Source organism: Populus nigra, chromosome 9 (genome assembly GCF_951802175.1).
Source record: "Populus nigra chromosome 9, ddPopNigr1.1, whole genome shotgun sequence".
In the NCBI taxonomy this organism is placed as follows: Eukaryota; Viridiplantae; Streptophyta; class Magnoliopsida; order Malpighiales; family Salicaceae; genus Populus; species Populus nigra.
The window spans coordinates 3,428,385-3,440,463 of record NC_084860.1 but is presented as its reverse complement, the minus strand read 5'-3'; the positions used below and the strand labels follow the sequence as shown (position 1 = coordinate 3,440,463).

The window sequence follows — 12,079 nt, the reverse complement described above, 5'->3', positions numbered from 1 at the left end:
TAAGCTTTTTTTAGATGGTCATGTATTTTTTAATAGCCGAGAATGGTTTTAAAATATTTAAAAAAATATTAATTTTTTAAAATAAAAAATTTACAAAATTACTGTTTAATACTAATCCAAAACTGTGCATAAACAAGAAAAGTTTAGATAATGTTTAATATTACAGTTGCTTTCTTTTAAAAATATTTTTTATTAAAAATATATCAAAATATTAAGTTTTTTATTTTTTAAAATTTATTTTTAATAATAATATATTAAAAACAATCTAAATATATTAAAAAATATTTTAAATAGGTTAACAAACGACGCCCAAGTCAAGATTTGAACAGGTGAGAGGTCAAAACAAATCTCTGTCACCTCTTTGTTTCTCTCTGTCACCGTCTCTTTGAAATTCATTTTCCAAACACGTCAAAACCCCAAAACACGGCATGCAAAAGAATTATTCTTATTCATTTACTATCATTATTACTATAAAATAATAACAAATTAAACAACAAAGTGGTGCGGTACTGTGCTGCTTGAGAATTGACAATGAGAGAAGTACGGTGATTCTTACACGTTAATCTCTTCGATTCTCTCTGTAAACCTCTCATTTCCTCCCCCCCCCCCTCTCTCTCTCTTCTATCACACTACCTTCTCTGATGTTTCAAGATCTTCGGAATCAGACGCCCCAAAATTTGTCTGCTTCCCGCAAGATTGCTTCTTCTTGATTATTAGTACTTTGTATTACCAGCTGCTTTCTCTCGCCGATTTTTACCCTTTTTCTATTTCAAGGTTTGTCATCTTTTCTTCCATCTCCGTTTAATCCTTACAAGCTATAGTCTCATGGCCACAATGCTGCTGCTGAATCCTCTTTTTTTTTTTCCTTGAAAGTTTGAGAGTTTTTTTAATTATCTGATAAAACTGGAAATTTGTGTTTTCTCTGTTTACGAGATCTAGAACTTTTTTTTTGGGTTATCTAGATTGATAGATTTCTCAGGTATGAATATCAAAAGACTCTGCTTTTTCGCTGAAAGTAGATTCGTTTCCTTTTTTTAGAAAAAAAAGAAAAAAAAATCATCTGACAAGTTTATTTGGTAATTTTTTGAAGAGGGAATGCCTTTATTCAGTGTTCGTTGTTAAATTTCCTGTTTCCTTGAGGGATTAAGTAGAGATTTCAAGAATCTATAGTTCATATAATCTATGTTAGCATTAATAACAAGTTGATCAGTAAAGGTTTAAGCTTTCTTTCTTTGCATTTCACCAACATCGCATGCATGCAACTAATCAAGCTAACTAACTACAAAATTAATTTCCATTTCTCTTTCTGGGTATTTTGGGATGCCAATTCAAGTTTGTTTCTCACAAGTTTTGACCTTATATTAAGGTTACTGGGAAAATTGAGGTTTATATGCCGAAAGAGAGTATGAATATTAAGGGTTCTTCAAAATTGAGTAATAGTCAATAGAGGGGGTTTCTGGGAATCTTTCTTAATTAAGAAATTGGGCTAAAACAGCTTACACAATTATTTGTTGAGTTTTTTTATCAAGCTAGAACTTTATCTTATGCCAAAAGTGAAATTGCAAACTTTTCATCATAAATATTTTTTCTAGTGGAAAAGTTGTAGTAGCATTTGATCAGGGTTGCTTCTGATATTAGTCTCAGCTTTTTTGTGCATCGGCTGCAGTTTGTTATGAGAACATTGTAAAAGCTTTGACTGCTTATGACGTCATTCAGATCATGGAAATTGCTAAAAAGGAACTACTTTGATGGGGTATGGCATACGATACTTAAGCTTCTCAGTCTTGGATGCATCTAAGAAGGTGGAATTTTTACAGAATCTGCCTTTGTTTTGGTAGTCATCTAAGATGTAATTTTGTCGGCTTGGTGCAGGTAAAATTCGGATTAAAGATGAAGCAGCTGCCGTTTATGGGATTTTTGTTTACAACAATGTTGTTCATTGTGTATAGAACCACAACATATCAGTATAAACACACAGAGGTATGGAAATCCCATCAAGTCTATACATATTTTAACTTACAAGTACCAATCAAGTAGCCAAAATGTGCTCGTAATTCTCTACTGGTGAATGATTTGATGATTTTTTTTTGTTCATGAAGGCATTAATTCCAATATTTATGATATAGAAGATACTTGGTGACAATGATTTCAAACTTCTGAAAGAAATGTAACTTAGTATGGTCAAGTCCAGAATCTCAATAACTTCTTGTGTCATTTTCTGGTCCATCTACAGCTTTTCTGTTGTTGTATTTACCCCTAGGTACAGATTAAGCTGCATTTTTCACATAGAAAATAGGTTCAGCTCTAGCTGTGTGTTTTAATGGTGCTGCTTCTGTTGAACTCTTACCATTTTATCTCACATCCTGGTGAAAGCTTGCTGACTTGTTTTTCTCCACCATTGTCAGATGGAAGAAAAATTGTACCCCTTTGACTCATTGAAGGTAATTTCAGAACTACCAATTAAAATTCCAAAGTACTGTAATTGTTCTGTTTTCATCAGCATCTGAAGACGCTTCCGGTTCTTTGACTTAGGAATCTGCTTTGGCATCTGGGCTGTTGGTTGGTTTGCCTCATGGTATTATACGAGCGAGCTCAGATTTGGAGCTGAAGCCTCTGTGGTCAACAAGTAGTTCAAGGTCGAAGGTTGTTTTTTTTTTATCCCTTTGAAGTTTGAACTGTGCCATCAATTCAAGGTTGTGTCTGAATTTTTTTCTTGTTTCTGACCATATAAATTTGGATTATTTATATAACAGTGCTTGATTCTTGTGCTGGAACAACATTGAACATGTATGCAGTGTTATTCTTGACTTATCTTGGAATTCAAATACAGGCTGATCCTTCAACCCGTCGATTCTTGCTGGCAATTCCAGTTGGCATCAAGCAAAAGGATAATGTCAATCGTATTGTCCAAAAAGTATTGCACACTGTCTTGTCTAATGTTTTTGTTTCATCAACTGAACATTTCTTGCCTAATATCATTGAATTCAGTTTCTTCCAGAGAATTTTACAGTTATTCTATTTCATTATGATGGCAAAGTGGATGGGTGGTGGGATCTAGACTGGAGTAATGAAGTCATACACATAGCTGCTAAGAACCAAACGAAGTGGTATGTTCAACCTTGATAATTTCCATTTTGGTTACTTTTTACCACCTTTCTTTGTATGGTGTAAACGGATGATTAACACTGTTTCAGTGTTAATTTATAGCAAATGGTGCAAAATCATTTAGCCTCAAAGTTCAGATGGAGGCAGGATTTCATGGGTTAAACTCATGAAAAGAAGACAAATTCTTTTTTTTTTTCCTGGATTGTTCCTGCTTTTTTCTAAAAACAAACTCTCTTTCTTTGCTTTTCAGGTGGTTTGCAAAACGCTTTCTGCATCCAGCTGTTGTGTCTATTTATGATTACATATTTCTATGGGATGAAGATCTTGGGGTAGAGCATTTTAATCCAGGAAGGTTAGTTTGCTGGACATTTCTCTCTTTCATATGTTTATGATGCCAGCTTTTGGTAATGGGTTGTCTTTATATTTGCCTTTTGTCACTACAATATAAACTTGTGACTTATAGCTAAGTCTGACAAACATTAATCAATTAGGACCTTCTCAGCACTCCAATTTATTAGAAACTACTTGGCTTGTTCTCATCTTCATTCCCATTTTTATTATATTTTACCACTCTTTTACAGATATCCATGATTCAATATTTGTCTTTCATAACTTTTGGATCGTTAACGACTACAATTTATTCTGCTCTCCAAACTCTTGCTGGAACAGGATTCTCTTTTGCCAAGGATGTTTATACTAGGAGGGTTTATTTTACTTGGTGAACCATCTTAGTATTATTATATCTAGGACAATTTGGAATTACATAATTTAGGAGAGAGACCAAGGATTGTCGGAGTTCACCAATTCCATGCTCTTACTTGATTTGAATTTTTTTTTTTATGAGAATGTAAGTGAATAGGCTCAAGCTCTGTCTTAAAAAACAAGATTGATTTATAATTCTTTTTTCTTTTAATTTTTTTCTAGATACCTGAAAATTGTGAGATATGAAGGACTGGAGATATCTCAGCCAGCTTTGGACCCAAATTCAACTGAAATACATCATAGAATTACTATTCGTGCCAGAACAAAGAAGTTTCATAGGTGAATGGCATGGCTTTTACTAAATTAAAATTTCTGTAGACGATTGTAATTCTTACACAAAATAATTTACCATGAGCAGAAGAGTTTATGAACGCAGAGGCAGCACCAAATGTTCTGATGTCAGTGAGGGGCCACCATGCACTGGGTAACCTATTGCATTCCTGTAGTTGTGATATGTCTTGTCGTTTGCTCTTTATAATTTGGTGCAATCCTATGTTTCTGACTTCTACTTATTTCAGTTGCTGTCTCATCTGTGGCTAACTTTCAGTTATTTAATTGTCTTTCCATTTGACATTCCTAAACATCATTTCTTTCTTTCGGTTTTTTTTTTGAAAAGTTGACTATTAGAGAATTATATAAATCATATCTTGAGGCCTCACTTAATAACTTAAGTTTTAGGTTGAGATGGTTCTTTGATAAGGTATCATAACCTTGTTGACCAAGAGTCTTGTTGACCACCACCCCCGTTATATTTGATAAAAATTAAATCCAATAGTATGGGTCTGTAAATTTCAAGCTCAAAAGAGTTTTTACTTGAAAGGATGTTAGAAAATTATATAAATCATATCTTGAGGCCTTATCTAACAACTTAAGCTTTTGGGTGACTAATCTAATATTCTGTCAAATAGTACTAGAAGTTCTGTTTAGTGACTGTTTGAGAAGCTACACCTTGAGTTCATCTTTTTCATGGAACTTCAATACTTGTGATACCCATTGAAGGATGTACTTTATTGGTCTTGTAAGGATTGTAGCAATCCTAATTTTATTTATGTCACATCTGTAGATTTGTGGAGGGTATGGCTCCAGTATTTTCAAGATCTGCTTGGTACTGTGCTTGGCATCTCATACAGGTAATCTAAGTTTTGATTGTTCTAGTAAAAAAAGGTTCTTTATGTAACACTATCAATAAGCCAGCGATCCCCTCTGGACTTGCTATTTGATGCTCTTAGTCTAAGCAGGTTGTCTCGTGTGAAATTTAGTTGAGAAACATTTAGGATTTAGGCCTTGTTTGCTTGCAGCAAAACAAATTGATTTTGGAAAAAAAAAGAAGAATTCTATGGGGGATATTGTTTGAAAAGATGAGTTGTTTTCTGATGATGTGGCAGGTATGTGGAAAATATTTTCCTGATGAGTTCCTTTGACTCATTTTGCCTAGCTGCACCAAATCTAGGAAAATATTTTCCAAGAAAACACTTTTCCGTAAATAAATGGTGCATTGCATATAACTTACTTTTGTGAGGTGGAAGATATGGGCACGTGGTTAAGCTCTACTCTACCCACTATAGCATGATTGCAAATAAGTGCACTTTTGCCTTAAGGTTGATTTAACACATCATGGAACTTCTTATCTTATCTTTTTTTTAATTTCCAGAATGATCTAGTCCATGGATGGGGAATGGATATGAAACTTGGATATTGTGCGCAGGTATGTTGAACATGATATTTCTGGGACAATTTTCAGTTTCTCTGACTATTTTCCTCCTCCTCAATTCTTGGCTCAATGCTGCTAACAGAGTTATTTTCAGAACTAAGATAGTAGTAGGAAAGGTTGCAGGAGGTATGGCTATTGCCAAATAAATGTGGTTTCATGAAGCAGCATAAAAATTGTGTAGTAGATATGGAAAATGTAAGAAAACTTCATGAAGAGTGATGGATTATGAGTGGTTTTGGAGGAAGAATTTTATGGTTATCAACAATCATTAGCACACTAGAGAATCTTCTTGCCATGCCCTCACTGTACCACTGACAAAGACCATTTCCATAAGATGCTAGGAATGAAAAGTTGATCTTTTTCTTTTTTCTGCCTCCTGGGGACTGAGCACCTTTTCACTAGAAGGAAATCATTTAATGTTAATTAGGTATTGAGAGTAAATGCAGATATAAATAAGTCAGTGTGCTGACAAGGTAACTCGCTGATCTTTTTTCTTAGAATAATTATTAACCATTGTTTACCACATTACAAGTATAGAACCAAACCCCTATTTTCATATACTTTAATGCTTGATGACCTTTTCGTTTTATCTATTTCTTTATCTTGTTTGCCATGTATACTTGTGGATGTAGAAAAGAATTTTATGATAGCATTGATAGATGTGGCATTATACAGGGAGATCGCACGAAGAAGGTGGGAGTTGTTGATAGTGAATATATTGTTCACAAGGGCATACAAACTTTGGGTGGGCATGGACCCCCTGGGAGAAAGGTCATCCTGCTCTCCTTTTTCTCTCAAGGAAAAATAAAGAAAAGAAAAGGAATTACAGTTATTTTCTTATTAGGTGTTTTTTGTCCACATGCTTATTATTTTCTATTACTAATATCATCTTGCTCTCTCTCTGTTTAGGTGACAAATACAGAAGAGTTGACTAAGGTAAACTATACTTGGTGTAATAGACGATCTTTTTTCATCAATGCTATATTGTAGCTGCATCAATTAATTCCTATAATTTTCACCTTCCCTTTTTTGATTTATTCTCTCCTGACTTTCAGAGACAGGGTGCTACAGGCATGGATCCTAGGATGGAGGTGAGAATAGTCCTCTAGTCTATGTTTTGAGCATTTTAAATACTTCTATTCTACTTGACATGAAATGCCTGCAATAGGCAGAAGAGCTGCCAAGTAGTCTAGGATTGCTACCTTGATTGTTTACATGTTCTCCAAGTTATGCTCTTTGGCTGATTCTAATTTTGTTGAGATCTGCAACTTATATTCGGCTATTAAAAACTGATAGAATAGTATGTTCTGATATCAAGCATGGTCTAATACTGTTACTTTGCAAATATGCTATCATTTTAGTAATTTGATTAACTGTGGTTTTCTTTTAATGGACTGATCAGATTAGAAGGCAATCAACGTGGGAGCTTCAAATATTTAAGGATCGCTGGAATCAAGCTGTAAAGGAGGACAAAAATTGGGTTGATCCTTTTCTTAGAAAACTAAGACTGCTTAATCGACGGCATAAACCCTAGTTTAGTCTTCTACATCTTACATCATACACACACGGTCTTATCTATACGTGTAATTTAGTCCTAGCTTCTATTGATGCTCATAATTAATTCATTACTTGTTGCTCCAATTTTGCAAATTCAAGGCATATAGATTCCTTTGTGTATCACCTATAGATGAACAATGAGTTATTTTGGGGAAGAAATTTAAGCTCTGCTGTACTGCAGCACAATTCGCCAAGTCTCTGATCTCCACTTCGTGTTCTGCAGCGTTTATATTTAAGAACTTCCATATCAGGCTCTAGTTGGGGTCTTATTTGTAGTCAATATTTTTTTAGTATGGTAATGTGCGGGTCTTGCAGCGATAAAATACTGTCACCAGACATGCTGCTAGGTCCATGTTGGTAGATGTGCGGACAAAATGTCTTCTGAACTCGTGTTCTTGTTGCTAGATGTTATTACAGATGGATTGTTTGCACTTAGAACGAAAGATTTCCATGTGTCCTTGTTAGATTTAGATTTGTACGAGGAAAACACGTAATTTAAATCTTAAGGAAATGGAAGTGTGAAGAAGTATTTTCCATGGACTAGTTCAAACATGCAATTCAAGTTTGACTGGTACAGACGAAGAGGGGGGAAAAAATAAAAAATCCTCTCTAGCTTTTTCCTGTTTTACCTGTTTAATCTATACTTGCTTCTCTTCAATAGGTTTTCTGGTTCTCGTCCTATCATAGATTTTGTAGCTTCCACATTCCTTTAGTATTTAAGATTTCTCTCCTCATGGCAGCAGGTCCTTATTGTAGTAAACTACTTTGGAATTAAGTAAAACCCCTTCGTAGATGAAATAGATGACCATTGGAAAATGTCGCTGAATGTGGAGTCTCTCAACATTTTTTAGGATTGAATGTCTTTTTCGAAATGCCGTGTCTGCTGAACTTTGCGGATGGCAGGTGGGGTAGAAACAAAAGTTTTGTTCCACGCAATGGCCAACCTAGTCTGTGGACTTCCAGCAGCAAACTGGTTATGGTATCGTCCGCTTTGTCAAGCTCAGGACAGAAAATGCTTCCGTGTTGCGTTGTTTCTCCACATCTATTCGCTCCACATTGCCTTCTGCATTTTGCTGCAGTTTCTCCTCCTGTAATAGCCATTAATGGAAGATTCCTCTAAGGCATTCTGAGTGCATTGGACATTTCTGGTGGTGATTATGCAGAGATTGGTTGTGTATACTTTATCGGTTCTGGTGGGTTCAGTCCTGAATCAATGCTCAGCATTTGGCTTATGCAGCAAGTATACATGCTTTGCCATAGCAGCTATACAGTATATCTCCGGAGATGGTTCGATTGTTCATCCGTGTTAATTTATCACCCCATATGATTCCATTAGGATTTCTGAGAGTAAATATGACTGCAAGTGGGTTACACCATCACCAGATCATACATGTACTAAGTAATTTGAGAGGCCATCTTTTGTCCTAAACTATGCAAATTTATGATATATGCATAGATGAAATTCAACGTTCAATGATTTGTATCCAATAAAAAAATGTAAAAAACTTTGATCGTTTACAAAAACATTGGCAGATCCTCAAAACTAAACTAGGAATTCGTAAGCTATATAAGGAAAGCCTATATCATTACCGGATTCTCCTCAAGCGTGCAAGGCCCCACTTAGAATCAAGACACTTGATCCTTGGAAGATAATTGACAATGACCAATGCTCTTTCCGAATAGTGGAACGACGAATGCTCAAGCACTGCAAGTTATTGCAACATGGAGGCTGATTTTAGTTACTGTTTCGATCAAATGATCACCATTATCAGGTTCCCAAGTCTTCAAACTTCTCAAATGCTTTAGAATTTATGGAATAGTTTCTGTTATACTGGGCAGTGATTTCTGTAGGAACACAATAACACGCATGTTTGTTCAAAAAGTAAGATTGAGGGAGCTGGATTCAAACAAGAATTTACTCAATCAACCAGCCCCTTGCCACAGGGAAGCTGTCTGGTTTTTGTTATGCAGATACCATATATTTATGAATAATAAAAGTTAAGTGCAAGAATCCGTTTGGTTTGGCTACGTGGTGGCGTCCACTTTTCTATGGCCAAATTTTGCAAATTGTTTGGTTAATTAACAAACACTTATTACTGTATATGGATTCTATGAAATATTGCCTTTGAAATGCAAAAAAAAAGGAAGCAGCTAGGAAATGCTTGCGCGTTACAAGAAAAGAACCGTGCTTCCCTGTTCGGTGAACAGTGGTTATATAACTCCACTATTCATTGAATAGTTTTTTTTTTAAAATTAGTGCAGTTAATTGATTTTATTGACATTGTTCACATAAACATGAACAACACTTTTTTTTTTGTTTTTTTAAATTAGTTTAAGGTGAATTAAATTTACTTGTACTGTAATCTCAATTTTATTCCTGATAATATTTTACCTAATTTTGTAATTTTTGTCGGATGAATTTTGTACGTAATGAAATTGTAGATAGTTTAATGGAACAATATTTTTTTATATATATATAAAGTATGATTTATTTTATGATGTAATAGCAATAGTTAAATCCACAATATTTAAATTAAAAACTATCAATATTAATATATATTTTTTAAAATTATTTTATAACCTCAATTTTAAAAGCACTCTTAATCAAACACATTAAACTACTTTTTCTTCGATTTTAATTTCAACTACAGTTTTAACCAAACACCTATTTTTTCAAACCACCATACTTTTTGTAAAATAATTTTTTTCAAACCACAATCACAACAGCTACCGCAATACTAAACACATTCAAAATAAAAGGGAAACAGCTTCTGTCTTAATATAACAGATTTTGATTATGTCTAATATATATTTTGTTAATTTATCTGTTGATTATAAGCGACAGTGCAGTATGCATTGATATCTTCTAAGGAATAATCTTGATAAAGCGACAATCTTGATATGTTTTGAATAATGGGAAAAAAAACAAAGAAAAGAAACTTTTTAAATACACGTCTTTTGTCAATTTGTGTTCATTACTCTCTCAACTAAAATATGAACAGTGAAATACTTTTTTTTAAAATTTTAAACATTTTTCCCTTTTTTAAAAAAATCCACTTTCCAAATATTTTCTTCCATTTCAATCTTCAATATTTTATTAATTTTGAATTGATTGTAATAATTTATTTTGATTTTTTATGTGAAGTTATCGTATTCTTAAATAAAAATCTCAGTATTTTGTCGGTACATAACTTTTATAAATATCTATTTTGTTACATATTGATATCATTAAATAAAAAATAGTTTTTTACAAAAAAACAAATTTCTTAAACTCAGTAGAGTTCATGATCTAGGTCGCGGGTTTTACAAGTTAAGCTACAAAGCCAATTCATAAAGCTTGGGTTGATCAAACATATCATCGTCTTAATATTAAAAAAAAATATCAACTTGAAGTTATTTTAAAGTCAAACCATGTTTTTATTGTTCGTCCGAGTTGCTTTTGGACCCCCCAAATCAATTGGGTCCTATAAAATCAACTCACATACGAGTTAATTTTAAACTTGGGCTAGACAAAGAGTTGGGTTAAGAGTTTTCAAGGTTGACATGTTGGGTCTGGTTTAATAACAATGCAAATAAGTTCTCTTTTTTAAAAAAATTCCATCTTCCATTTTTTTTTCTTTCGGTTGAATCCCTTTTGTTTTTTTTTATCAATTTCATCCTTCAATATTTAGTTGATTTTGAATTAATCTTTTTAATTTGTTTCAGTTTTCTTTTTATGAGAATATTGCAATCTCAAACATACATCCTAACATTTAGTTGATACTTGATTTTGTGAGTGTCTATTTTTGTTGTCATATCATTAAGTAAAAAATAGCTTAAGAAAATAAAGTTATTAAACCTACTAGAGTCCATGATCCGTGTTACGGGTTTTAAGGGTTAAGTTGCAAAACTCGAGTCGATCTAATATGACGTCGTCTTGAAATTCTTTTGAGGTTAAACCATACTTTTTACCAATCATCCATGACGTTTTTGAAATAATTAAATCAACTGAGTCATATCATGTTAGTGAAACTCTCATAATATTAATTTTGAACTAGAATTAGATAAATAGTTGGATCTTCAAGGTTAACATATTATATCAAATTTAATAATCATATTTGGCCTAGACATTTTTTCAAAGGTTAAAGTTATTTTCAAAGATTAGTGTGTTCATGGATTTTATAATTCAATTCGAATTAATTTTGTTAAAGGGTATTATCTTTGATATCATATTCGATATATATTTTTAAAATTGATCTTGTTATTCAAATAACAAATGCTAAAATTAGTGTTAATTACAGTAACGTACCAGTAATATCAGTAGCCCTTGTTGTTTCAATTATCTTGCTATCAAACTTGATTCCTAAACATTCTCTACATGAGAAAGAAATACAAAATAATTTAAGTGGTGTGAACTTAAATATGAAACATGACAAGACAAGTTCTTTCAATAGCTCTAATGCTAATGATGACAGTAAAAAAAGTTTTAAAGGAACTTGTTTTGTTTGTGAAAAACTAAGATGCCACATTATTTTTAATGAGGGCTTGAACAAACTAAATATTAAAAAATGAAGCAAAGAAAATATTCAATCTTGAGGAAATGATTTGATAAAAAAAAAGATCTTAACTAACTTGTGCAAACCTACTAGGCACATGATTTAGATCATAAGATTAAGATGATTGAGGTTATGAGACTGAGATAACCTTATAAAAAATAAAAAAAAAATCACAAAGCTCAATCTTTAAAATTCAAATATTGGGATTGGGATAAACAGGTAGGGTAACTTGAAATTGAAACAATTGTTTTACTAAAAACATTTACTCAAGTCCCAACAATCAACTATGTTAATTATTTTAAATTAAAAAATAACTTAAAAATGATTGAGGTCAACTGGAGTTAATCTTCAAAACCAATAACCTAGGTATGGAGTAGGGACTAGCCCATGGGACACAAACCCAAAAATT

General features: G+C 33.0%; 1 protein-coding gene across 5 annotated transcripts; it reads left to right on the top strand.

Annotated features, from left to right (window-relative positions):
• The first annotated feature begins 467 nt into the window (after positions 1-467).
• Positions 468-7,329, top strand: LOC133703843 (uncharacterized). Of its 5 annotated transcripts, none has more exons than XM_062128542.1 (16): positions 468-774; positions 1,717-1,802; positions 1,873-1,980; positions 2,406-2,441; positions 2,533-2,643; positions 2,831-2,914; positions 2,989-3,107; positions 3,356-3,457; positions 4,030-4,146; positions 4,226-4,291; positions 4,931-4,997; positions 5,519-5,572; positions 6,254-6,349; positions 6,488-6,514; positions 6,634-6,669; positions 6,981-7,329. In XM_062128542.1, the coding sequence occupies exons 2-16, from the start codon at positions 1,749-1,751 to the stop codon at positions 7,110-7,112; spliced, it is 1,209 nt and encodes a 402-aa protein (XP_061984526.1). In that variant the 5' UTR covers positions 468-774; positions 1,717-1,748; the 3' UTR covers positions 7,113-7,329. The 5 variants fall into 5 exon arrangements, with proteins under 5 accessions (XP_061984526.1, XP_061984528.1, XP_061984529.1 ...); XM_062128544.1 differs by having other exon boundaries at positions 470-774; positions 1,667-1,753; XM_062128545.1 differs by having other exon boundaries at positions 470-774; positions 1,645-1,753.
• The last annotated feature ends 4,750 nt before the right edge of the window (positions 7,330-12,079 follow it).

What these genes read in the sequence shown, in the direction of transcription:
- LOC133703843 (XM_062128542.1), top strand. Translation starts at nt 1,749, where the DNA reads ATGGGGTATGGCATACGATACTTAAGCTTCTCAGTCTTGGATGCATCT. An exon ending in GTGCTTGGCATCTCATACAG is followed by an intron (nt 4,998 to 5,518) that starts GTAATCTAAGTT and finishes TTTAATTTCCAG; the next exon opens with AATGATCTAGTCCATGGATG. An exon ending in ATACAGAAGAGTTGACTAAG is followed by an intron (nt 6,515 to 6,633) that starts GTAAACTATACT and finishes CCTGACTTTCAG; the next exon opens with AGACAGGGTGCTACAGGCAT.